Here is a 26,392-nt window from a genome sequence, read left to right on the forward strand (position 1 = left end):
TCGTTAGGCCTATTTTTATTATTTTTGGCGTACTTACTTTGGCATCCAGAAGATTGAAATTTTTCACAAACGTTCAGTCCACCGAATATTATATATCAGATTTTCTCATATCTCTGCGTCTACACAGAGGGCTCCAGAGGCCAAAAATAAAAAAAAAAAGTGTTTTAGCGATTTTCATCCCCCAGATACATGATGGAGACATGTGAATGGTACCGTTTGAAAAGCTGTTCAATCCTGAAGAGAACGAGGTACAAAACATGACCCTAGAATACACAGGGATGTCCCAGGATTTCTTTTTGTCTTAGATCGGGTCTTTTCGGTAATCTGGCGTATTGTGGGGATCATTTGTAAATATTTGACCCGCCCTTATTATTCAAACTAGAAGCTTGAAATTTAGTACACTGCTTAGTATTTTTCAGTTGATTTTCAGATCTCTGCGTTAAAACGGGGGATCCAGGAGGACTCGAAATTAAGAAAATAAACATTTTCAGAGAAAACCCCTGAATTCTTTCAAGATTTCTCGCCTCAGAGACATGATAGGGAAATACGAATGGTGCCCCTTGAAAGGATACTCTATTGTGAAAGAAACAAGGTATGAACCATGATCTACGATAAGTAGGAATGATGCTGTAGCCGCTTGACTCAAAGTCTATAATTTACCTAGAACCTAAAAGGTTTGATTCTTTGATAGATCTGTTATTAAAGATTACACATTTTTCTAAAATATATAGCAAACTTATACGTACAATTACGTATTTGATTGGTTGGTGTTTTTCTACAAAACATCTTAAAGTGAAAGGGAATGCAAGTGTAAACCTCAATGTAACGAGCAAATGACTTTAACAAAAATATCTTTGATTGTGAAAGCAGTAGTTTTCCACAATTCTCGTTTACGCGTATATCTACAATATCTGACGCGTCTGTTCCCTATGGACGTATTCCCGCACGGGCCCTCCTGCTGCGCTTCTTTCTGACGCTTAGATAGCATTAGCACTTTTTAGTGGCCACTTAGCTCATGTTGGTTGGTGTTTTCGCCCAAGATCTACGCACCACCGCGCGAGTCATCTGCTGGGCTACTACCCTGACTCGGCGAGATAGCATTCATGCTTCTTAGGGGCACTAGCATAGGTTAGTTGGTGCTTTCACGCAAAACATGCACCGGGGAATGTAAATGCAAACCTAAATGTAACGAGCAAATTACTTTAAGAAAAAGATATCTTTGCATTGTGAAAGCAGTAGTTTTCAACAATCCTCGTTTAAGCGTATATTCACAATTGTTGACACGTCTGTTCCGTACGGACTCATCTTCACGCGCGCCCCTGCTGCATTCCTGCCCTGAGTCGGTTAGATAGCATTCGTGCTCTTTAGTGGCCACCTCGCACAGATTATTTGGTGTTTTTGCACAAGACCTACCCACTCCCGTTAGGGCCCTTTCCTGCGCTCGTACCCTGACTCGATTAGACAGGATTCGTGCTTTTAGTGACCACCTAACACAGGTTGGTTTCTGTTTTGCACAAAACATCTTAAACTGAATTTGCATTAGGAAATACAAGTGCATACCTCATTATAAGAAGCAAATGACTTCAGTATCTTTGTATTATGAAAAGCTTTCCATAACCCTCGTTTACGCCTATATTCACCATTGCGAACACGTCTTTTCTCTATGGATGTACCTTCGCACAGGCCCCTCTGCTGCATTCCTGTGCTAACTCGGTTAGATAGCATTCACGCTTCTTAGAGGCCACTTAAAATGTTGGTTGGTGTTTTTGCACAAGACCTATGCATTCCCTCGCGGCTCCTTTGCTCCTCTTCAGATCTGACTCGGTTAGATAGCATTCGATGCATTTTAGTGGCCACCTAGCACAGGTTATTTGGTGCTTTTGCACAAGACATACAGATTCCCGTGAGGGCCCTCTGTTGCGCTCTTGCTCTGACTCTGTTAGACAGCACTCGTACTTTTTAGTGACCACCTAGCACAAGTTGGTACGTGTTTTTGGACAAGATCTACCCATTTCCGCATTGGCCCTCTGCTGCGCTCCTGCTCTGACTCGGTTAGATAGCATTAGTGCTTTTTAGTGACCACGTACCACAGATTAGTTTGTGCTTTTGCACAAAACCTCTTAAACTGAATCTGCACCAGGAAATACAAGTACAGACCTCAAGGTAACAAACAAATGACTTCAACAATTTACAGACGTAACCTACAAACATTTAAAACATCCTAATTCCTTCCTTCAGATCGTTTCCTATCTATGAAAACAGACTCAACTTGTCTATCTAGAAACTTGCATCCAAAGATTAATACAATGTTTAAAAAGCAAAATGAAATAAATTTTTTAACGTCCAACGGGTGTACCCATATAGACTAAAGTAGACTTATAACTAATGGAACTGAACGATTATGGAACTATTGATGGAATAAAAATGTGGGAGGAAACGAAATAACTTCGACAGAACTTACGGACAACATATTATCCATTATAAACTTACTTGAGTTGGAATCGAAGCAGGGACTCCTAGCACTAGAGGTGAACACTTCAACATTTTGCTACCATTCCACCTATGATCCAATATGGAACTGTAAGACAGACATATTTGACAAAAATTAAAAAAAATTGTTTAATTAGCAAGAACTCTATATGGTCACAGAGAATATCTCTATTGTACACATACGAAACCGATTGTAATGTTTGCATACATCTTAACAACACTTGTTAAACCATTCCTGAAGTTCAGTTTGCTGTATTTGGAAGCACAAACTATACGGGAACTCAAATATTCCCCGTATTGAAAGAGGAGATTTCAGAGTTCAAACGTGAATGTCAATGTTTGGCTTGTATGCTTTCTGGCTTTCTACATCGCCTGTTCGACGTTATAAAAAATTTCCCTATGAACTGGATTCGTTTGTTCCTTTGAGATTTTTGTTTTCTCTTAGATTTTTTTCTTTCTTTTTATTTAAATGAGTGTGCTATATAGGAATTGCTGACCTAATTCGAGTACAAAAGAAATACCTAAGAAAGAAATAAAATTCTGTTTCAACGGAAATGAAACTAAAGGACAGATTATTTGTTTGATACTGTATATTTACTTAAAAAAAAAAAAAAACGAGACAGCTGAGTCAGAAAACTGTCTAAATGCCAAGCAGAGTGGACACTGGACAGATTCAATTCCCGATGGAATTTACTATTATTATTATTATTATTATTATTATTATTATTATTATTATTATTATTATTATTATTATTATTATTATTTCATTTTTCCCTCGTTGCAATGAAGCTCAACCCGTTTCAAATGGGTATTTCGGAAGGCCTTTGGAGTAAAATCACCCGGAAACTACTGCTGACTACATCACTTTTCATGTTTGTGCCGAAGTAATGTAAGTTGATCGGTTGATGTTTGTCGTCCTTTTTCAGCAAATGCCAAAGTAATGTAAGTTGATCGGTTGATGTTTGTCGTCCTTTTTCAGCAAGTGCCAAAGTAATGTAAGTTGATCGGTTGATGTTTGTCGTCCTTTTTCAGCAAGTGCCAAAGTAATGTAAGTTGTTCGGTTTGTAAGTTTACCGTCCGTTTTTCAGCATGTTCCAAAGTAACACAAGTTGATTGGTTAAAATGTATCGTCCTTTTTCCAGAAACTAAGACTATGTAAGACGTCAATTGACGACTGTTTTAACAAAACTCAACAAACACCATTTACAAAATTTTACAGGAGAGTTTCTTTTTTTTTCAGTTGTAGTCAATATCATTGATTCAGAAGATTTCAAAAATTGAATACTGGCCATCCGTGTAGATAGGGATTGGTGAAGAAATAATTGAAGCTCACCACTGATGACCTCTATTGAGAAAAAAGGTTACAAATAGGGATGTGCACGAGACGAGTCGAGACAGGATTTTTCCTGACAAAATTCGAGTCGAGACACGGCTCTTCCGATAGAAAAATATACATTTTTCGAGTCGAGACATCACTTTTACAGCACATTTTCGAGACGAAGACAGCCACAAATCTTGTCTCGTGCGCATCCCTAGTTACAAATTACAATTTTTTTTACAAAACTCAACATATCCATATTTTCAGGCATGTTTCTTCTGTATTTTACTTAGCTAGGTAGTATAAATATACTGAAGAGTCCATTGAATTTAAATGCTTAAAATGTATGTTACATGTTGTAGATAATACCAGAATAAGAAGTTAATATTGTATTAGTTAATTTGTAGTTTTCTTTTAAGTTAACACATGAACAGAAGTTTTCACAATAACAAAATCTGATTCTCACATCTTAAACCTATACTCGTAAAACTTAAACCGAAACTCATACATTGACATGACAACTAAAGGAGTAGTACATAATGCAATGTTAGGATTTTTAATACTGTGTGAAAACAATACAGGAACACAGTCTCCTTACTGGTAATGTAAAGATTCTTCAAATATAGAATTTTGTCTTCAGTATCACTAGCATTCCCTTATAAAACTTTTGAATAGAATTTTTGACTTTCCTCTGAATCATTGTCAACAAGACATCAACTTCTTCACGTCATTAGCTTTATTTTTGCTTACATATTTCACTGATGGAAGTTAAGGTGCTTCAAACATTATTGAAGCACTTCAACGTCAATTGGTGAAGCAAACTAAGTATTTTGTAAAAGGCATTGTGCTCTGCTCTCAGATCTTCTTCCATAATGCAGTACTCTTGCCTCATATCTTAAAAGGCAATTTCGCTTTCATTAAACGTTTGAAGATTGATTTCATATCGTAAATATACCAGTCTTTTACCCTAACTTTAACCTTCCCGAACTTTCTCAAAATGTCATAATATTCTGAGGGCAGAGCGATTGTTTCATCGTTTCGCAGTTTTTTTTTTTCAAAAAGTTCAAAAATCCTGTCAAAAGGCAAAAAACTATTCCCACGTATTGCAAAATAATCTTGAAAAATAGAGATAATTGTAGAATCTTTGAAAATGGAGATGTCAAGATCTGTGAAAATTTGCTAATATTTACTCCTTTTACTGCGGCAAATATTCAGTCTCGTCGTATTTTCTGTTAGCCATTGTGTGAGACTTATATTAAAGTACCAGAATCCGTTAAAAAACGCATTAAAAAAATGGCGTTTGTTGACTTTTATTAAAACGCTTCTCAATTGACAGGTTTAAGTTGGAAATCCGAACCACTGTAATACGTTCAAATTACATGACTCTCACTGGAATCGAACTCAGGATCCTCAACACAAAAGGCACGTGCCGTAACCACTAGACCAATAGTAATTGTTGGAAGCGTTTCCTCCCCCACTCAGTCCGTGGATATCCAGTCCGTGGGTGCCCCTTAACATTAGCTACCCATTCATCCAAGATTCGAGTTAACGAAGGAAGGGGAGGGAATAAAAGAGATTTCTTTCTCCTCATAGTGAAAATAAATACAGGAAACGTGATTATAAACAACGCGCATTCTGTTCTCTTTCTAAAAATAATATTTCTACTTCCACTTTCTCATTCCACCAATTCTTCCATCTTAATTTGCTTACCTTAATCATTCTTCTCCCTTAGCCTAAAAATGGCACATTCGTGGGACGTTAAACTCAAAGATTTCATTTCATTTTTAATAGCACTTAAAATTAAATCAAATCCATCTCTACATGTATCAGTTTAGTATTCCTTTCAGTGGAAAGGCTATATGAGACATGGACCTAACGTAGATTCGAATCTTATGAGCTCCCGCCGGGAGTCGAAACAGAGCCTCCCACGCCAAAGGAGCGTATGCTAACCGCTTAGTCATGAGGAAGCTCTGTATAGATGGAAATACTGTATAAATTGAAAAAAATGAAATGAAATCTTTAAGTTTTACGTATCACGGTTATGTCGGTGAGGCTAAAGGAGACGGTAATGATGAGAGACATGAATGAAATGGTGGAATGAAGAAAGTGGGAGGAAACGAGAGAACCCCGAGAAAACCCACGAGCACGGTGTTTGTCCACCACAAAGTCCACACGGCGCGAGCTGGGATCGAACCAGGGACCCCAAGCACCGGAGGTGAACGCACTACCCCTGAGCCACCGCGCCTCCCCACTGTATAAATTGAGTCTAGTATTACCTTGTGATAATAATATTGAGTATAAGTGAAAGTATGGGCCACGGTGTTTCTCTAGTAGAGCTCTGAGCTGTGGTACGAAGGTTCTTGGTTCCATCCCAGAACATCTGAGTTTGTGGTGAACATTTGTGTCCATGACGTTTATCCTGTTCCCTTTTACATTCTGATCCCATCAGTTCCTTTTACGATCATTTACTTTCATTAATCATCCGTGTCCTTTGTCCTACTGAGCATAAACGTGGGACGTAAAACTTAAAAATTTAATTTGTCATTTACAGTTGAAGCATTTTTTTTAACAGAAACTTTGTATATCTAAAAGGATTTTATGAATCCTTTAATTTATGATTTAAAAAAAATAATCTTGTTTATTATTATGAAGGTACTGTAAATAGATCTCAAACTACGCGGATTATTCTTGGAATCCATTAACCACGTTAAGCAATTAATCTTATAACTTTACGCGGAAACTTACTCGATCTGAAGGCTAGTAGAATCGACACTATTCACAAAGGAACTTTATGAAAATGACAGCCGTAGAATAATATTGAACCTACATACATTTGGAGAGACTAGCAAGTGCATGTAAAATAATAATAATAATAATTTGACGCTGGTTTGGCGAAACTGATGAGGTTGAGCACGCGTAGAAGCATGCCCTACTATGCTGTGCTTGCAACAGAGATAGAATCGTGGGAGTGGTTACGTAGTGCGAGTAGCAGTAAGATGAAGTTTGTGCCGTAACAAAATCCAAAGGTCAGAATGCAGCTGCCATCTATCGAGAATTGTGTGCTATTTACGAGCCGATAGTAATAAGTGAAGGAAGGTCGGGTTCTAGTGTAGAGAGTTTCGGGAAGGCCGTTCAAATGATGATGAGCGTAACGAAAAGCCTAGTATTCAGATGGACGATCTGGTGGAATGCGTTAACAAGAATATACGATTCAATCGCCGGGTCACAATAACTGAACTCGTCAAAGAGGTTCTAAAATGTCTCCGGAAACAATGAATTGAACTATAACTGACAAGCTGAGTTATCACAAACTGTATGCGAGGTGGTGCCAAAAATGCTTACAGACGCTCAAAGAGCAAATAAGTACAATTGCATAATATTTTTTTTGGCCCACTAGGAGGATGGGAATGATCTCTTTTCTTATATAGCGACGGGGGGGATGAAATCTGAATATCGTACGCTACTGGAAAGTCAAAGCAGCAGTCGATCGAATGGCGGCACTGTGCTTCTCCTAAAGCGAAGAAATTCAAATGAACACAATCAAATCAAAACAATCATGGTAACCATGTTTTGGGACCAGATGGCGTGATTCTTGTGGAATTATTAATACCAGACGAATAATTACAGCAGATGAGTTTTGCCAGACACTGAATACTCTGCAACGTGAAATCCAAAATCGGTGGTGAGGAATGCTACACTCTGGAATTCTTCTAATCCATGACAACGCCTGTCTACACACAGCTGCTCGTAGTGTTGAGATAATTCAGAGACTTCGATGGGAAATATTCAGTCATTCCATTCACATCATGGACCTTGCTTCCAGTAATTTATTTCCTTTTTTTTCACCTGAAAAAAGTGTTTTGCATCAAAGTGTTTCAACGACAGTGAAGTACTCAAGACATTAGTTCTGGGCTGGCTACACTTTCAAGTCGCATATTTTTACAGACAGGATACACGAAAGCTTGTGCCACGCTACTAGAATTGCCTAGAAGTTAATGGTGACTAAGTGACCATTATCACTTAGAACCGAACCTGGTATCTAACTTCCTCTGTGTTTGTAATGGTCTGAAACACACAAATATGTAACTTAATTCCGAAGGAGACTTGAAATCCCCACACATCCCACAATTGATGTGAAAAACTTACACTTAGCACCGAAATATTCTACTTTTGATTTATTTCAAACGTTTGTCTTCCAGACTTTCAATTATTTTCGCATATCATATAACTGGAATAAAATGCATAGAAATAAGAATGCTTATTCCAAATTAACAATTTCTACATGGGAAAAAAAGTAGACATTGGTGTAGGTTTGGGGTGTTATAAAACTAACTCTCACGTGATTTACCGTTACAGTAATTACTTACTTTTGCGTAAACAAAACTTGAAGCAAAGTTTTGTTCCGGATGTTACACGGACAGCATAGTCAGTTCAAAGGGCTTTGAATTTAGCTATTACGTACTTAACTGTACCCTAAAACTTGAATCGAAGAAACTGTTTTGGGCTTAATTGTTTCTCCTAGCGTTGCCATTTTGTTTTTTTCGATAACACGGGTCTTCAGCTACTCTCATGCAAATTTAAAAAGAAAGTTATTGAAAATTCATTCAAAGTTGGGAATTTTGAGATTGGCTCATCGAACTAGCTAGAGACTCAGACCTTCAATTTCTTTCAATATAAAAGGATCACTTTATCCTTGGTTGGCCGTATAATAACAGACGTCTCAAACTGTCAATCTGTATGTTATGGTAATTGCTAATAATAAACATTCATGCCAACAGGTATTGCTATGAACGCTATATTTGCCTGCCTGATGCTAATAGATGTTGCTACCTGCTGCGCCAACTTGACTGCCTCACACTAATAAATGATGCTACCTGCGTTATTGCTTGACTGCCTCACGCTAATGGGTGTTATTTGCGCTATTGCTTGGCAGCTTTGCGCTAATAGATGTTGCTACCTGTGCTATTACTTGCATGCCTGACGCTAATAGATCTTGATACCTGCGTTATTACTTGACTGTTTCACGCTAATAAATGTTGCTACTTGCGCTATTGCTTGGCAGCTTTACGCTAATAGATGTTGCTACCTGTGCTATTACTTGCCTGTCTGGCGCTAATAGATGTTATTAAGTGCGATATTACTTGCCTGCCTTACGCTAATACATATTGCTACCTGCACGATTGCTGTATTTAAATTAACAGAATGTTGTGTGTATTGCATAAATAGGTATGAAGTTTGCGGTGGTTTGGTGGGTAAACTCAAAATAAATAAATTTGTTAAATCGGAGGTTTTAACCAGTGTAGTACAGCGGGCTATTGCTTGTGAGGAACAACTAGTTGTACGTTATGGAGACTCGAACTAAAGATAATAGCAAACAAAAAAACAACAAAAGAATGACCATAAAGAATCAAATAAGATAAAATGCATACAGTATAAGAGAGAGATAAAACTAAACAGAAAGAAAATGCTTTTCGAACAGAAGAAGTAGTAGTTTAGGGGGAAAATGCTGATGTAAAAGAAAAAAAAAATCCAGAATAGAAAAGACGCATAATTCTGATCTTTTGCCTTGAAACGTTGCGCCTTCTTTTCATCAGCCCCCCTAACGACTCTATTTCTATATATTGTGAGTGAGAGACTACACATCTAGAAAGAGTTAAAGGAAAATATAGAGAGACGTGCTAGAAGAAACGAGAGAGACCTCTGCAGCCTATAAAGCATCTGAAATTGATGCATTATGGAACGAGATGATGCGGGAATATTCGAGTTGAAGCACTCAATTTTTTGGCACACATTGCACATCTTTTTTTTATCTTTCTTTCTCGCTCTGTGGCTGAAAATAAGATAAGAAAGGAGAGAGAAAAAATAAGGTATGAGGTAGAAGATTTTGGATTTCTTATATCGAAATCAACGATCAAGAAGCTTCTCTTTTCTGAATTTTTCGTTTGATGTAATGAAAAAAGAGAAAAAAGTGACAAAATAAAAAAAGTTGGAAGAGTATCAAACCCAATACAAAATTCACTAACATCATCATCTATTTTTCTTAATAAGACAAGTCACTTGTTTTTTCTTGATATGTAATGTTTGCTTAAAATACATGGTTGCAAACTCGTGTTTTCTTTCTGTAACTAAATATTGTGAATGAGGCCATAGGAAATTTAGTAAAGTGTTCTAGTAAGTTCTATATTATTAGGTTTAATAAAAAAAAGGTTTCAAAGTAAGGATAGGCAAAACTGCTTATTATAAAAAAACAATTTCTGGTAAATCCGAAAAACCCAGCATTTCGGTTATCTCAAAACAGGTGGGGTTTCGCACCAAAACCGATTTCGTTTTTTTTTTAATATATCGGTTCTATGTTTTACTGAAACTGGTTTGATGAAAACCGAACTGCTTTGAAATACCGGTTTTTCGAAAATTTTTCAAAAACCAATTTGAAATTTTTCTTTTCTTTTCTTTTTCTTTTCTTTTTTTCTTTTTTTCTTTTTTTAAATGAACCTAAAAATTGTTATTTCTTGTGCATAACCAGTCCAGAAATGAGACATTTACCAAAACTAGATCTCATTGAGCTAGCCAAAATGACATAATTGAGTGTAAATCTTCATTCGTAAAAATGGAGAAAAACTATTTTTGAACCTAGGAATTCATACTGTTCGATTATCATGCAACCTACGAAGATGAAACCAGTACTGAAAATTGTGTCCTTCATTAAACCTTTTCTTTGCGAATTACCACTATAGTATTCATTGAACTTTATCATTGTGACACTAGCACTATATTCTTCATTAAGCTTTTCATTGTGACACTAACACTATATTCTACATTTAACTTTATCATTGTGACATTTGCACTGTATTCTTCATTAAACCTTTTCATTGTAACACTAGCACTATATTCTTTATTAAACTTTTTCATAGTGACACTAGCACAATATAATAGTGTATAGTATGGTAATAAGATATAAACCAAATTTATAATTAACTCTGAAACTTTAATTTAGTTCACTATAATTCTGGGCAAAATTAAGTCGCATAGAAGTATCTATAGATTGATGATGACAAATTGAAATTTGTTGCACTTTTTAAAAAACACTTTTAAATATATGTACGTCTAATCAAATGGGTTTGATTACATCCCTATGGTCTTCGCGGTCATTATAGATTCTACTATTTCTACGTTATACTAGTGATGCTGTCCATTCTTAAAGTGAACGATACTCTCTTTTTCCTCGTACTAATTTCAACCCAAGGAGTAGATCTTTAATCTCCAACAAAACATAAACTTATATTCTTTAAAAATCTGAGTGTTGCTAATAAATTTTCACTGAAAATACTAGCGTAATTCCAAAAGTAATATTTTTAGAAGAAGAGAGAAACGGTCATTTCCACATTGTTTACATAATTTTAAAGATTATATATTTATCTATTTTTCTACATAATTATCATTCTGGTTGATGCATTTTTGTAGGCGGTGTAGCCGTTTTCGTATGCGCATGTCATACCAGCTCGCCGCATGATTTGAAGAAGCATTTTTCTGCATCCTTCTCCTCCTCCTTTTTCCTCCTCCATCTTTTCCCGCAGTTTGGGCAAAGAGAGGTCACGTGATTATATTTTGTCTCAGGTGTGAAGTGGAACGCCCAGATTTCGTCACCCGTAATAATCGAATACATAAAGTTGTCCGTTTCGTCTACATAACGGCGAAGATATTCACGGAAGAGTCAACTCGTTGGAGTTTGTGGTCTTCTGTAAGCACTTGCGGGGCTCATTTTGCTCATACCTTTCAATATTGTACCTTTCCAGTCAAGCTTCTGTAAATGGTGTTTCCGAAAACATCAAGAATCAATGCAGAGATCATCGGTAGCGCCAAGCAAAAGGTCCATTACAAATTGCTGCTAAGCCAATACTGAGCCCTCCAGCGAAGGTGCGTGCAGGCTTGTTTCAGACTAGAAGATATTGCCCACGGAAGCACGAACAGTCTCCCTGCCTCCACAGCGCTTTGGTAACCTTACTTTTCGATTACCCTTTCATGTTAGGGCTGTCTAAAATCTCGGAGAATGCACGCCCTCAATATTGGCCCATTTCTACTATAATCAACTGAGATGAATGAGATTTTTTAAAAAATGACCTTTTTTTCTTTTTGTAACGAAAGATATCGTAGAATTTGAAGGGAAGGGTGCGGGGATATGCTTACCTTCTCGTTCTCGATTGAATGTTGAATCCAAATGGTTGAAATGATTCGGAAGCCTCTAAACATATGCGCCATATTCCATGAAAATCCAATAATTTTACGAAAGATAACGTAGATCATATTAATGTATGCCTGCGCCTCCACCATAACTCATTGGATGGAAATCCGAACGTCGACATACAAAGTTATATTCATACTTAACTCATGTAATAATGAACATGTTAGTATGAGGACAATTTAGAGTATAATCTCATAACAAACTTAACCGTTTAATTTAGGTACAGCAATAATTGTTAAGATGGTAATATCTTAATTGGATAAATAAAACCAGCTACATCCGATTAGATAATTACCCAAAACTGGTGCTGTGGCCTTATGACAAAATTAATAATGACAAATTAGGAGTTAGAACTTTGATATGAGTAAAATTGGTATAGTCGAATAACAGAAGTGTATTAGCGACTCGTAACCAGCATGTACTCACCAAGATTTTATCGGAGAAGAGTTAAAGAGGTCGAACCTTCTTCTGTGGTGGTCACTTCAAAACTCTCCCGAGCTCACTACTCTTTTTTGTCCACCTATCTTTTCTTCCTAGTTTTTGGTAGTGTTATTTCTTTCGTTTATAATTACATTTTCAAGAATTACCTCATGCCTCGAAGTAGGAAGTGTTTGTTATTGAGTTGACACATTGATACATAACTTAAGTTATATTTCGTATTAAAGGAGTGATTTATCCAGACATAGGAGACTTCCTTGATTGCTCTAAACATGTGAACGACCTAACAGCACCAGAGTGGAAATTGAGTTTTATTTCCTCTTAAAATATGAAAATCTACAACATATTGATATCAAGGTTAGTAAAATATCATTTATCCTTTACCAATTAACTTTAGTCATATTACAATATTTTTAATCCAGAAGAGAGGGGGTGGGGGAATCCATCTTTCATTAAGGAGTTGAATTCACTGTTCATTCTTGGCTGATCTTAATCACAAGCTCTAGAAATTATGGAAAGGACTGATTGCATGAAAATACAAATAATACTGTCAAAACCGATTGAATTTTATGAATCTTACCTTGCAAAACGTAAAAATATCCAGTTCTTTCCTAAGCATACACTTTAATTCTATGCAGAAGGAATAAGTGGGAAGTATGACCACTACACCAAAATCGAACGTCTTTTTTAATGAAGATTATTCTGCCGTGCTAAGCGAAAAGGCTAACTCTATTTCACATACTTTCGAGAAAATAAGCAAAACGCGTTTTGGCTTAGGCTGTACGTTCAAATTTGTTGTATTTCAGTAAAACTTTATTAAATATATTTTCACGATTTAAAATTTGTGTGGTAATACAATTAAATATATTTGCTTATGAATTGCCACTTAAGGTATTTTTGCTTACTTTCAGTTACAGTTTTGAACATAAGGTAAACACTAATGACGTCATTACCCCCTACCTATTGGTCAAACCACGTAAATTTCACTTTAGATAGATGCAGAATTGTACTACAAATATTCCCATACCAATATCTCGATTTTCGACAAATGTGGAGTTAAGGTCTTCTCGTTTAGGACGGCAGTATTGTGGAACATATTTTCCGTTCGGGGAGAAGTGAATTGATATTTTACATTCTTCCTAAATTTTAACCCCAGGCTGTGAGAATGATCACAATGCCGTAAATAAATTATACACTATGCTTTCTAATAATCGAATAATTTTAACCTGGTTGATATCGGGAAATTGTCATGAATATATATATATATATATATATATATATATATATATATATATATATATATATATATATATATATATAATTATTAAAATTACAAATGGGGTTGATTTTACCCCATTCGACTACTTATTTTGTTGGATTTCAACAACTTCAAACAATATTGTTATTTCTTCAATATCGTTATTTCTACATACAGAAGGTATATACCAAGATTCATTAAAACCGGACAGGTTTTCTAAGAGTTGTCGCGGGACCGGCAGACGGACAAATGCCGATCGAGTAGAGTTGATTTTGAGTTTAACGTCCTTTTCAGCAGCGAGGCTATATGAGAGGGGACCTACTGATTAACGTGAAATCCCAAACACATGACCTCCCGCCGGGAATCGAACCCGGGTCTTCCACGCCAAAGGCGCGTACACTAACCGCTTAGCCACGAAGGAGCTCCAAATGCCGATCGAGTTTAATGGTAGAAGCTTCGCTACGTTCACTTCAATTATGACCTTCCGTATGTATCAAATCAACCCATTTTATGGCAATGTCCCCAAGAAAGGTCGTAACTCTTTACTAGTTGAAGTTGGATAACGTTCAAAAGATAACGATGTCTATAACCCCTCTTCTGCCTCCAAAATAAGACAAAATACCAAATCAAGTTATTACTTAAAAGAAATCAAGTTATTACTTGTATATTCTCCATTTGTTTCTCTACCTTTTTTTTTTTTTTTTTTTTTTTTTTTGTAAATACGAGTAATAATGAAGAAGTCTCATTGGAAGCTACGGCACAAAATATGTGCAGAAAAAGAATGAAAAAATCTCTCTCGTTTATACCTAAATGTTTATATGTATTTGTACACACTGACTTCCATATTTGTGGTTTAAACATCTACATAAATCGACATAGTGTATACATTGTACTGGAGAGTTTATTTTGAACTCATAAACTATTTCTCCGAAAAAAAAAAAAAAAAAATTCCATATTGGTTCAGTACGAAGCTTTCACGGACATGGGTATGCGAGATGTTGGATTTCGTGGTCACGTTGTAATTTCAAATCTACTGTGCTGACGTTTAGAAAACAATAACACAGTTCTTGTTGTTGGAACTGCTCTAAAATATCATGCATTTCTTACCTTAATTGCAATGCTTTTGCCAAATCGAAACTATTTGGTGCACTGCAGTGTTCATTTATATTTAATGGGTTTTGTTCAGTAAGCTGGAAGCTCATACGAGGTTTCTAATGTCTTTTTTCCTTGATTTATTGAAGGCTGCAGACGATTTTATCGCTTCAGAAAGAGCTTACGTTACGGAGAAGGGCTGATGGAACTAGAGTGTTAAAGCATAATCTGAGTTTACCTAAGATAATCGATCATTCTCCTCAAATAGCTTCTGTGCATTTTAAATTGTTTCTTATCTTCAACAGGGTTAATAGTATATCACATTGACTGCTGCACCATTAGAGTTTTTTTTTTAAAAAAAAAAACTCCATTTTTGGGATGGAGGTCTCTTCCATAAACACCAGGAAAAAAAAACTAATTTTTGCCTTTTTGACATGACTTTAGGTATCACTTTTGTCTCCCTTTAGTGTATCGTACAATTAAGAAAGTACATTTATAGCATTCATTATTTTTGTGAGTCCTATGTTCAGTTCAGGGATAGCTGTCTTGATTGGTTTTCAAACTGGGACTGCAGTTGTTGTTAGCAAGTGTAAGTTATGCAACCCACATGTCCCAAGTATAGTTTCGGTTGCATAAACATTTTATCAAATATCTGAAGTTTGCAACCAACATATTCCAAATGTCGTTTTGGTTGCCTAACCATCTTATCAAATACCTGAAACTTATTTAAATCTTGTTATGAGTGTCTTACTGGTTGCCTAAGTTTAATCTAGCAGGCAAAGACAAAGCATGATAAATAATGAATCAGCTACAAATCCATTTTTGCTTTGGTATAAAACCTGTTTATATCTCATTCCCTGTTTGAGAGACATTTTTATCCTGAGCTTCAGAGAGTTCAGTTTTCCAAAAGTAAAGCCATAAACAGCTATTTTATGTCTGACGTTAATTAAACATTATTATTCATAAAATTCATTTCTTAATTGTTATATCGTGTCAAAATCTTTGAAATGAGACACTTGTGGATACTCTTTTAAACGTTCTTCTCACTCGCATTTTAGCAACTTAAATAATTGTTACACATAGGAGTCTAACAGGTAGTCAGACGTGGTCACCCAGAAATTTTTGTTGGGAGCTATCCAATACCACAAACCACTATGTCTATGTAGACCTCTATGCAGTATTGAACAGGTTTTATTCCGCACCCGAAAAAACGATAAGTAATTGAAAAGTATTTCCACCTATATTTTCAGAAAAAAAAATGATAGAACTAGATTGTTTCTATAAGAGAAAGGGTATAGATGAAGTGTAAGATCAAATTTCAGGTTATATCGATCATTTCCCTGTTAAACAAATATGGTTTTATTCAGAAAGTGAACAAATGTATATTGAGTTTGGAAGTTTTTTTTTTTTTTTTTTTTAAGGAGTCCGGACATGGGTGCGCTACGGCATATAGTTGTAACATAAATTTTAAATGATAATATTTTCGCCACGAAATGTTAACACATTTTCAGAACACTTATCGCTAACATTACAACACTTTTTACCAAATCATTATTGTTGAATGTTAATATAACAGAGAGCATGGCGGTACAGTGGTAAAGCGCTTACCTCTGTTATGTTGGGTCTCTCGTTCGATCCCCGATCAAGTAAGTTTGTGGTGGACAGCATCGTGTCCGTGGTATTCTCCGGGTACTCACGTTTCCTCCTCATTTTGACATTCCTCCATCATCATTCACTTGTTTTAATCATCGACTCCCTTAGCATAATCGTTGGACGTTAAACTGAAATATTTCATTTATCAAACTAGTACATAAGCTCTCTAAATAAGGAAACCTACTGCCACTATCAATTTGCACTTTTCTTTACTACCGAATGACAAATTCTTTTGATTGTTGGATTTTTTTTTTTTTTTGTACAATTTTCTCTTCAGAATCCATTAAAATTTTTTCTTGTGATAATGAGAAGACAAAGGTGGAACGTACTGTTACTTGTCTACTAAAATTGAAATACGTATTTAATAAAGCCTAACATTTTTCCAAAGCTGATTTTTTAAAGCCTTGTCTCTGTTTCTACTATTATTTTCGTTTCACATTTGTGACAGTAGGGAAGACTTTCAGAATATAAGGATTTCATATTGAATTCAGAAATGATATATCTCCCATTTCCGTTTTCCACAGAGGAGATAAAGAAAGATATCTAACATATTCTTGAGATCTGAATCCACATGAAAATCTAAAGATAGAAACATAACATATTCTTTGGACACTGGACCCACATAGAAGACCATAAAGATAAAAATTAAACATATGCTTTAGATACTGAATCCACACTAAAGATCATAAAAATAGAAATTTAACATAGCCTCGAGACACTGAACCCACATAAAATAATCATAAAGATAGAAATTAAACATTCATTAAACACTGAATGCACACTAAAAATCATAAAAATGGAAATTTAACAGCTTAAGACACTGAACCCACTTAAAAGAAATCATAAAGATAGAAACTTTATATTGTCTTGAGACAGTGAATTTACATAAAAAATTTAAGATAGAAATTTAACATTCTTTAGATATTGAATTCACATAAAAATCGTAAAGATAGAAATTTAACATATTCTTGAGATGCTAAATCCATATTAAACGGTTCTTCGTTATCTTTTACCGCCTCTTGTTCTATGGAGATTCCATATTGAAACTGGAAGTGATACTTTCGGTTTCAGTATAGGGGAAAGGTCGATTGAAATTTATCCTCGGGATTCTGAATACATACATACATACATATAACTAACTAACTAACTACCTCTATGGCCTATGGAACCCGGAGGTTCGATGCCACGTTCACAAAAGCTCTCCATTGACTTCTGTCCTTAGCTAACTGCATCCAGTTTCTACTTTGTATTCCTATCTCTGCAGATCCATTTTAATATTGTCCTCCCATCTCCGCCTAGGTCTGCCTAATGGTCGTTTTCCGATTGGTCTTCCAGTCAAGACTTTGAAAGTGTTTCTACTTTCTTCCATTCTAGCTACATGACCCGCCCACCTAAGCCTCCTAGACTTGACGACCCTAACAATGTTGGGTAAACCATATAAATAATGCAGTTTCTCGTTATGAAGCTTCCGCCATTCCCCATTCCCGTTCCTCTTGGGTCCGAATATTCGTCACAGGATCTTGTTCTCAAATACTTTCAGTCTGTTCTTCCCTCAGAGTAAGTGACCATGTTTCGCAGCCATACAAAACAACAGGCATGATTTATCGTTTTGTATATTTTAAGCTTCAAATTCCTCGACAGAATTCGCGACGACAAGAGATTTTGAACCGAATAATAACAAGAATTCCCTGCTTTTAGTCGGCATTTAATTTCTTCGTGAATATGATTTTCCTCTGTTAATATTGATCCTAGATATTTGAAACTATCCACTTTATCAAAAGTATTATTTAATATTTTAACGCATCCACAATTTGCTGTATTACGGTCCCGACGCACTTCCATGTATTTAGCTTTCTCTGCATTTACTTCTAAATCCATATCCCTGCAAGCGTTTAATAAGATCTCTGCATTTATCTCTATTGTTCTCCTATCATCCCCTATTAAATTTACATCATCAGCATATGCCGTAACCTGGTGAATACCGTTCAACTGTAGGCCCTGGTTGCTATCTTTGATTTTCCTTATAGCGTATTCCAGAACAAAGTTAAATAATAATGGCGACAACGCATCTCCTTGTTTCAGGCCATTTTCGACGTGAAAGTTCGTGGACAAAAATTTTCCTACCCGGACTTTACTTTGGGATTCACTTAAACATATCTTAATTAATCTAATTAGCTTTCACGGTATTCCAAGTTCTGTAAGAACGTTGTATAATGTTTCTCTCCTAACCGAGTCGTACGCCTTTCTAAAATCAATAAATAGTTGATGTACCGGGGTATTGTATTCCCACTTCTTTTCGAGTATTTGGCGAATGGTAAAAATTTGGTCGATAGTTAATCGATTTCGTCTAAATCCGCACTGATAATCTCCAATAATTTCATCTGCGTATGGGGTCAGTCTTGCTAATAGAATATTTGAAAGGATTTTATATGATGTTGACAGAAGAGAAATGCCTCGATAATTATTACAGTTTTGTCGCCTTTCTTGTGAATTGGAACAATGATTGATTCTTTCCACTCTTGTGGCAATTCTTCCTTTTTCCAGATAAGGAGAATGAGTTTGTGTATCTTGTTCCACAATTTTTCGCCTCCAGCTAAAATTAACTCAGCCGGAATTTCATCTACACTCGGAGATTTGTGTTTCTTTAATTTCTTTAAAGCGGTTTCTACTTCTATTCGGTTGGGTTCTGGAATATACGGTTCTGCGGTGTGTATCTCCTTTTCTTCACGCACACTAGTTTTTGGTTGCGTGTTAAGCAAATCGTGAAAGAAATCTTTCCATCTATTTAAGATGCTATCCGTGTCAGTGAGAACTGTACCGTCAGATTTCTTTAATATATAAGCACGAGGTTGATAGCCTTTCTTATATTCGTTGATTCCCTTATACATGTCCCGGATGTTTTTATTTTTACTATTATCTTCAAGTTCCTTAATTTTGGCTTTCAGATAATCACGTTTCTTTGTTCTAAAAGTTTTGGAAGTTTCCCGCCTGATATCTGCGAAATTTTGTGTAGTTATTTCATTCGGATTTTGTAGCCAGCGTAATTTTGCCTGTTTTCTCTTCTCTGCTAGTTTTATGCATTCCTGGTCGAACCATGGTTTGTTCCTATGTATTTCCGCGTGTCCGAATCTTCCTTTTGCTGAAATTTTAATGCTATCTCTAATTTCAATCCAGGTATCCTCAACACTAGTGCACTTCGAATCTTCTAAAGCCGAGAATCTATTCGAAACTTCAATCTGGTATTTCTCTCTTACCTGGCTCTCTTCTAATTTCTTTAAATTGAATCTCTACGTTTTCGGACAATGAATATTACCTTTATTCAACAATAACCTCTCTCGAATTATCGCTGCTACCAGGTAGTGGTCAGTGTCACAATCAGCCCCTCTAAACGACCGGACATCAATTATGCTAGATTGCCTTCTTCTATCTACTAAAACGTGGTCAATTTGATTATGTGTTTTCCCGTCTGGTGATGTCCAAGTGTATTTATGAATGTCGCGATGTGGGAATTTTGTACTCTTCACGATTAGGTTTTTGGATGTTGCAAAGTTCACGAGTCTAACACCGTTGTCATTACTTTCCTTATGCAGACTTTCGTTCCCTATAATCGGTTTGAAAATATCCTTTCGTCCTACCTTCGTATTGAAATCCCCTAATAGAATTTTCATATGGTATCGCGAGATTTGGTCAAATATCCGTTCCACTTCTTCGTAAAAACTGTCTTTTATATCGTCATCCTTATCTTCAGTTGGGGCATGTACATTTAAAACAATAATATCACACCACCGTCCCTTAAGAGTAATAAAAGAAAGTCTGTCAGTAACAAATTCAACCCGTTTAATTGCTGGTAATATACGTTTATGAACGAAAAACCCTGTTCCTAACTGGTGATTTTTATTTCCTTCCCCGTAAAAGAACGTAAAATTTCCGGAATCCACAGACCCATTTCCTTCCCACCTAACTTCCTGAACTCCTACTACATCCATCCTGTATTTCTCTAACTCACTCGTTACGGATTTTAACTCGCCTCCCCTATAAAGACTCCTAATATTCCATGTTCCAAATCTCATGTCCATTTTCTTTTGCTGAGGTCGTGCCAAGTTATCAGTCCTTGTCCGAGGCTTTTGTGAATATTTCTGAACAAGTACTCTTTTTTTTTTTTTTATACAGAATGAGGTTGTTAGCCCTACCCTAACCTCCAAGCTGGAGGACCACTCCTATTCGGCTGTCCGCGACTGCTTATTCAGTATATTCGCAGCTAACCTCTATATCTAGAGGCCTTCTTCTCGATCCGCATTTTATATATATATATATATATATATATATATATATATATATATATATATATATATATATATATAATATGTAACACTGATGTCTAAAAGAATTCTTGATACTAATACGAAAATAAAAAAACTGCACATAAAGTATGTTAATAAATAAAATGCTTTCGAAAGGTAATGCCTATTGGAGAGAAAAGAAGAAAGAGAATGTGGGGGAAGGTCACCAGACTTACTTTACAGGTACTATTCCAGGAGTCTTCTGCTGACCATGGAGAGGTATAAATTTATATATATTTTTTAAAGTTAGGATCAGAATTTCTTGGTGTTGCCCATGAGAAGAGAAGTTTTTCTTCTCTAAAGCGACACACATACACACTGTACTCACCATATACGATTATACAATATGCTCAAATAATAAATATGGTTTAAATATCACATGACACCCTTCCTGGACTTCTCATGATTCGAGAGGATTCTTATCACTTCTAGACGGAATTGAGGAAAAATCAAGGCTTAAATTTTGTACATAAATTTACAAGACGAGACGAGGCAAACGAGCTCTCGGAAAATCGAGACAAGACTGGAAAGAATTCTTCGAGATACAAGACAAGACGAGAAAGAATTCTTCGACAATTAAGATGAGAAGAAAGAATTCTTCAAGAAACGAGACGAGAAAGAATTCTTCGAGATACAAGACGAGAAAGAATTCTTCGGGGATCGAGACGAGACTTCTACAAACTTTTACGAGACGAGAGAAAGACTTACTTCTCATCTCATCTCATCCCGTGTGCAACACTAGTTCCTTAGCATTAACAACTGTGAATAATACCAATAATTTCACCAGGAAATTTTCATTTTTGGTATGACAAAAGATGCTTTCTTAAAAAAAAAAAAAAAAAAAAAAAACTGCATGAACTATAGAGTAAATTATTTGTGCAATGATTTTTAGCATGTTTCAGCAACCCTTTGGTGTAAGGGTAAATACTTTATATAAAAATGTCCATTTTTCTCTTCCGCATTTGTGTGTGGGTGTGATTTCGGAGATTTTGTCAAGCGTGACAAAAGATAAAAGGAAACATTATATCCGTAATGATTGCAACTAATTTTCAACATCCCCCTATTCTCTCGCTTTTTTAACGTCTATTTGTAATCTTTTTGCTACCCTATCACCATCGTCATCACCATGACCACCCTTTCTAAGCCACCCCCATTTGAAAACCCTCTACGTTCTCCATGCTCTCTTTCTCTCTCTCTCTCTCGCACAAAATTATCTTCCGGCCGCGCGCGCGAAGGGAAACCTCTATATGAAAAGCACAGCAGCGCCGTCACGCGAGCGGTGAAAGAACTGCTGACAGCGGTAGTAGCTCTTGGTCGGCGATTCGACCTAGTTGCACGGAAAGCTGAAGGATGGGCGGTACTGCGGATTGTGGTGCCCTGCAGGTTGTCGATTTTCTGGTGCACCCCAACGTGTTATGCGTGGAGTGCGTGTTACGTGTTTATTAGATATTTATTTCCAAGATTTCTTCGCAACGTTCTAACTGAATGCTTTGCCTTCTGCGTGTATATAAAGTGTTTAACATCTGCAATTTTACAGCAAGACACGAGATGACAGGCTGTTAAACAAGCCGCGGACTTTTAAGTGTGCAAAAAACATACGTTATTTCTCTTCTATGCAGTTGTAGTAAACAACATTGCATAAATGAATATCCATTTGTTCTACAGGAAAATTTCCGAACCTTGAATATTTTACAACATAACTTTGTAGCGGAAATTAATAAATGAAATAACGATGTCTATCGTGCCCACTACAGATATTTCCGTGAGGAAACAACACGTGGTAATGTTTAGGTGGTGTCAGTGACCTTTGACCTTATGTGTGCGCCTATTGGAAATAATAATAGTGATACACGTTGAATAACAACAAATTTGTGAAAATCATTTTATTGGTGCTCTTGGAACGGTTTTCTTGTGTTATTTTAGAAGTGTTACTTGATATAATCACAATCTTCTGACAAGACATATAACACGCGACCTATCACCTTTGCCGCCATAATTAAGATCCAAAGTAACAATGTTTTGTATTCAATAAAGTAACAAGAAAATACAATTACAGGTCAATTAATACAAGAATAGAAATAAATATATATAACGATTCATTCATTTTTCTCTTAATGACTCTAATCTAGTCAATGCTGTGACTTACCTATTCCGCCAAAAATAATACGTTTTACTGCTACATGTAGCATGTTTCTGTACGAAATGTTCGGAAACAATTGTGACATATTCTTCTAACATAAACAAAACACAAATTAATGAAATCAATACCATTTTTCTTCCCCTATAAAATGTTTATAACATGTGTGAATTTCGTAACTTATAAGAAGTTTTAAACTGTTTTATACATATAACAACATGCAGACAGTTCCATTGATGCAAGTTTTGGAGTACAGAGTGTCGGAGGAACCTCCAAATATCCCTGGTGAGTAATTTTGCTCTACTATAATTTAAGAATACTTAGCAGTGACGTATTTGATTCAGCAAATGTATTGTCAACACATATGTCGATATATATGTGACTGAGTATCAAGTCTTGTGAGCTTCACAATATGGATAAATTAGCGATATTTCTCGTTTTGTATGTTGATTTTTTTTCATGATTTTCCTTTTGTCATACCGGGAAAGTATCGGAGTAGTTTGGTTAGCTTCAGATGTTGACACGGAAAAAATGTTTTGGTTGCTAACAGATTCCAGCAGCCCACAAATTAAGACGATTTAATACAATAATAATAATAATAATAATAATAATAATAATAATAATAATAATAATAATAATGGGGGACAAGGGGGCTCAATGGTACAGTGTTCACCTCTATTGAAAGAAGTCCCCGATTCGATTAGTATTTTGTCTGTGGGTTTTTTCTAGGGGTTTTTCTATAAATAGACGAAGAGACAGATGAACAAATAAACTACACCATATGGAGCATATTCATCTGTTTTTATTAGTGAATTAGATGTGGGTACTAAGATTGAGATCTGTAACTTTGAATTTAATACTTTCTTGGTTTGAAAAATACAGATGGGGCGTATTTAGGATCTTAGGAAGCCAGTAAGAAAAAGATCTTCTGAGTTTGGTTAATAGAAGCTTAATGTTCCTTTTTAATATTGACCGAAAGAAATAATGAATAATGAATTTCGCTGACAAAAACCATAACAAAACGTTGTGCTAACCTTACACCATTGAGCTAAACCTCGCATTACGAAGTATGATATAAGTAATGTTAAAACAGAAACATCACCGCATTATCTATCAATCTATCTACAGGATGGTAAGGAACTATTTCAACAAACTTCGGGAGCTGAATCCTGACACCGAAAACAAGCAAAAAAGTCCTGTAGAACTTTGGTCAGTGAGGGATAGTTTCGGCGATATAAGGTGCCGAAAGCATGAGAAAATTGACTTCAGAGGGCTGTAATTTTAAAACAATGATAGGTAGAGAGTGCGGTTTAGAACATGACACTTGATGTCATACCTGCTCGATTGAAAAATGTATGTTTAAACATTTTGCAAGATGTATGTGAGGGATTCCCCAATGGAACGTAAGGATCTCCTATAACCTGACAAGTAATCACATTGAATCTCAAAACGTCTCATAAGAAAAGTATAATAATAATAATAATAATAATAATAATAATAATAATAATAATAATAATAATAATAATAATAATAATAAACGTAGAAAAACTTTTAAAAACATGATTATAAAATGCAAGGAAGCAGAGAAAAGTTTTAAAAAAGATGGAGACACAATTCATTATAACGGATTTTAGCGAACTATTTAAAGCGCTCAAAGTTTTTATAGTCTTGGCGATTATTCCTCTTTCTTCATTATACCCCAAATCTCTTTTTCTGCATTTTATAAAACAATTAATTTAAAATATATTTAAAGGTTACTGTTTCATTTCACTCAATTTTCCATTTCGGTTCTCTATTTTACCATATTCTTCTCTACAGCTAATTTCCGATGTCTTCCAATTGTTTTTTTTGTATCACTCATTCGTACCACTTCCGGTTTCAGTAGAAATATTAAAATGGAGTCTGAATGTATTGTTCGTTAATTGAATGCAGGAAACAGCTTCTCACTATGTATTACTGCCTCTATATACCAATCAACATTAAAACCGGAAGTGGTTGATTTCTGCCACTTCCGATATGAATAGAGTATTAAGAGAGAAGGCCTATTCTTAGAACGCTAAATAGATTCCGGAAATACAGCTTTTCGCTAGCTCTTATCGTTTTTGTTCTGTGTAAATCAATATTTTTAAAAACCGGAAGTTGTAGTGGATTTTGATCACTTCCGGTTTTAGTGAAGAGTAAAGAATGGAGATAAAATATGTTCTTGGATTGCAGGAAACGTATTATCTCTGTCTATTACCGTTTTTGCTCTATAGTCATCTCCTTTTAAGCTGGTTGATTTTTACCATTTCCGGTTTTAATACCGCTTCTATCAATTAACTTGGTTCCTAACATGTGACCCTCTACATCCTGGTCATAATTGAATGTAATCCATCGGGTAATTCTTGATTTTTTGTTCTTCCGGATACACACACACACACACACATTATATAACTTATATATAGGGCTGGATTTAGGGGGGTGCACCGGAGCACATGCACCGCCTTTCACTATAAATATACACTATCTAAAATGAGAACCTAGTAGTGAAAAAGCAACATTCTCCGAAATTTTCTGCTGTCATGTGTCCGTTTGAGGCTTAAAAGAAAGCTTAGTTTTGCAAAAAGTAATATTCCTCATTCACACCACAGATGAATAAAGGGATTTAAAAACTTAAAAATTTAAAAATCAAATGTAGTGGTAGTTATTGGTCCACATCTTCAAGAAATCCTGGATCCGACCCTACACACACACACACACACATTATACATATATATATATAAAAGGATAGAGTGAAGAAATAAAAGTTTTCGTAAGATAAACTCCTTAACACCTAACATATTACTTCACTTAAAAAATTAAATTAATAGTTGAATTAGTTATTCAATCTCTAAATACAATCATATAGTTTATTATTATTATTATTATTATTATTATTTGTAAATATTGGTTAGTGAAGCGAATTTTCGATTCTAATGGAATGAAGTATTCTACAATTAGTTGTTACATTCTCTTAAAAAAGTATGATAACGTATTTGGGTCTTGTATATCACTACATTGCTTTCTAAATATATATATATATATATATATATATATATATATATATATATATATATATATATATATATATATTAAGTTTAGTGTTTAAAGATTATAATCTTTATAATTATTAGATTATTAGATTATAATTATTAGAAAAGAACTTCATTCAAATCACCAAAAGAAATATGAATATATGTTTCGTTTTTCTTATTTTTCTTTTTTTGGTCTTCATTGAAGGAAATTAAGTATTAGCAGTTAGTCTATCAATATATACTTTCTTCTTAACCTAAGGAAGTCAATACATAGACCAAGTGTTAAATGTGTTCAAGAGACTTTTCTACCCAATGGAAACCTGTATCTATAGTAAAATCTAGTCCTCTTAAATATTGTAAACTTTAATGTTGAA

At 35.3% G+C, this 26,392-nt stretch overlaps 1 protein-coding gene across 3 annotated transcripts in view; it reads left to right on the forward strand.

Annotated features, from left to right (window-relative positions):
* LOC145668153 (uncharacterized) overlaps nt 1-26,392 on the forward strand; it is a 1,131,027-nt gene that overhangs the window by 507,451 nt on the left and 597,184 nt on the right. The window contains exon 1 of one of the 3 annotated variants that reach the window (XM_081735743.1): nt 22,124-23,250. The exons of the other annotated variants lie outside the window; for them this stretch is intronic. Coding sequence (XP_081591869.1) covers nt 23,184-23,250 — 67 coding nt within the window. The 5' untranslated portion in view covers nt 22,124-23,183. Of the gene's footprint in view, nt 1-22,123; nt 23,251-26,392 lie in introns of those variants that run through there. 3 annotated transcript variants of the gene reach the window in all.

The sequence above is a fragment of the Thermobia domestica genome, chromosome 13 (assembly GCF_964235325.1).
Source record: "Thermobia domestica chromosome 13, izTheDome1.hap1.1, whole genome shotgun sequence".
NCBI classification, from domain to species: Eukaryota; Metazoa; Arthropoda; class Insecta; order Zygentoma; family Lepismatidae; genus Thermobia; species Thermobia domestica.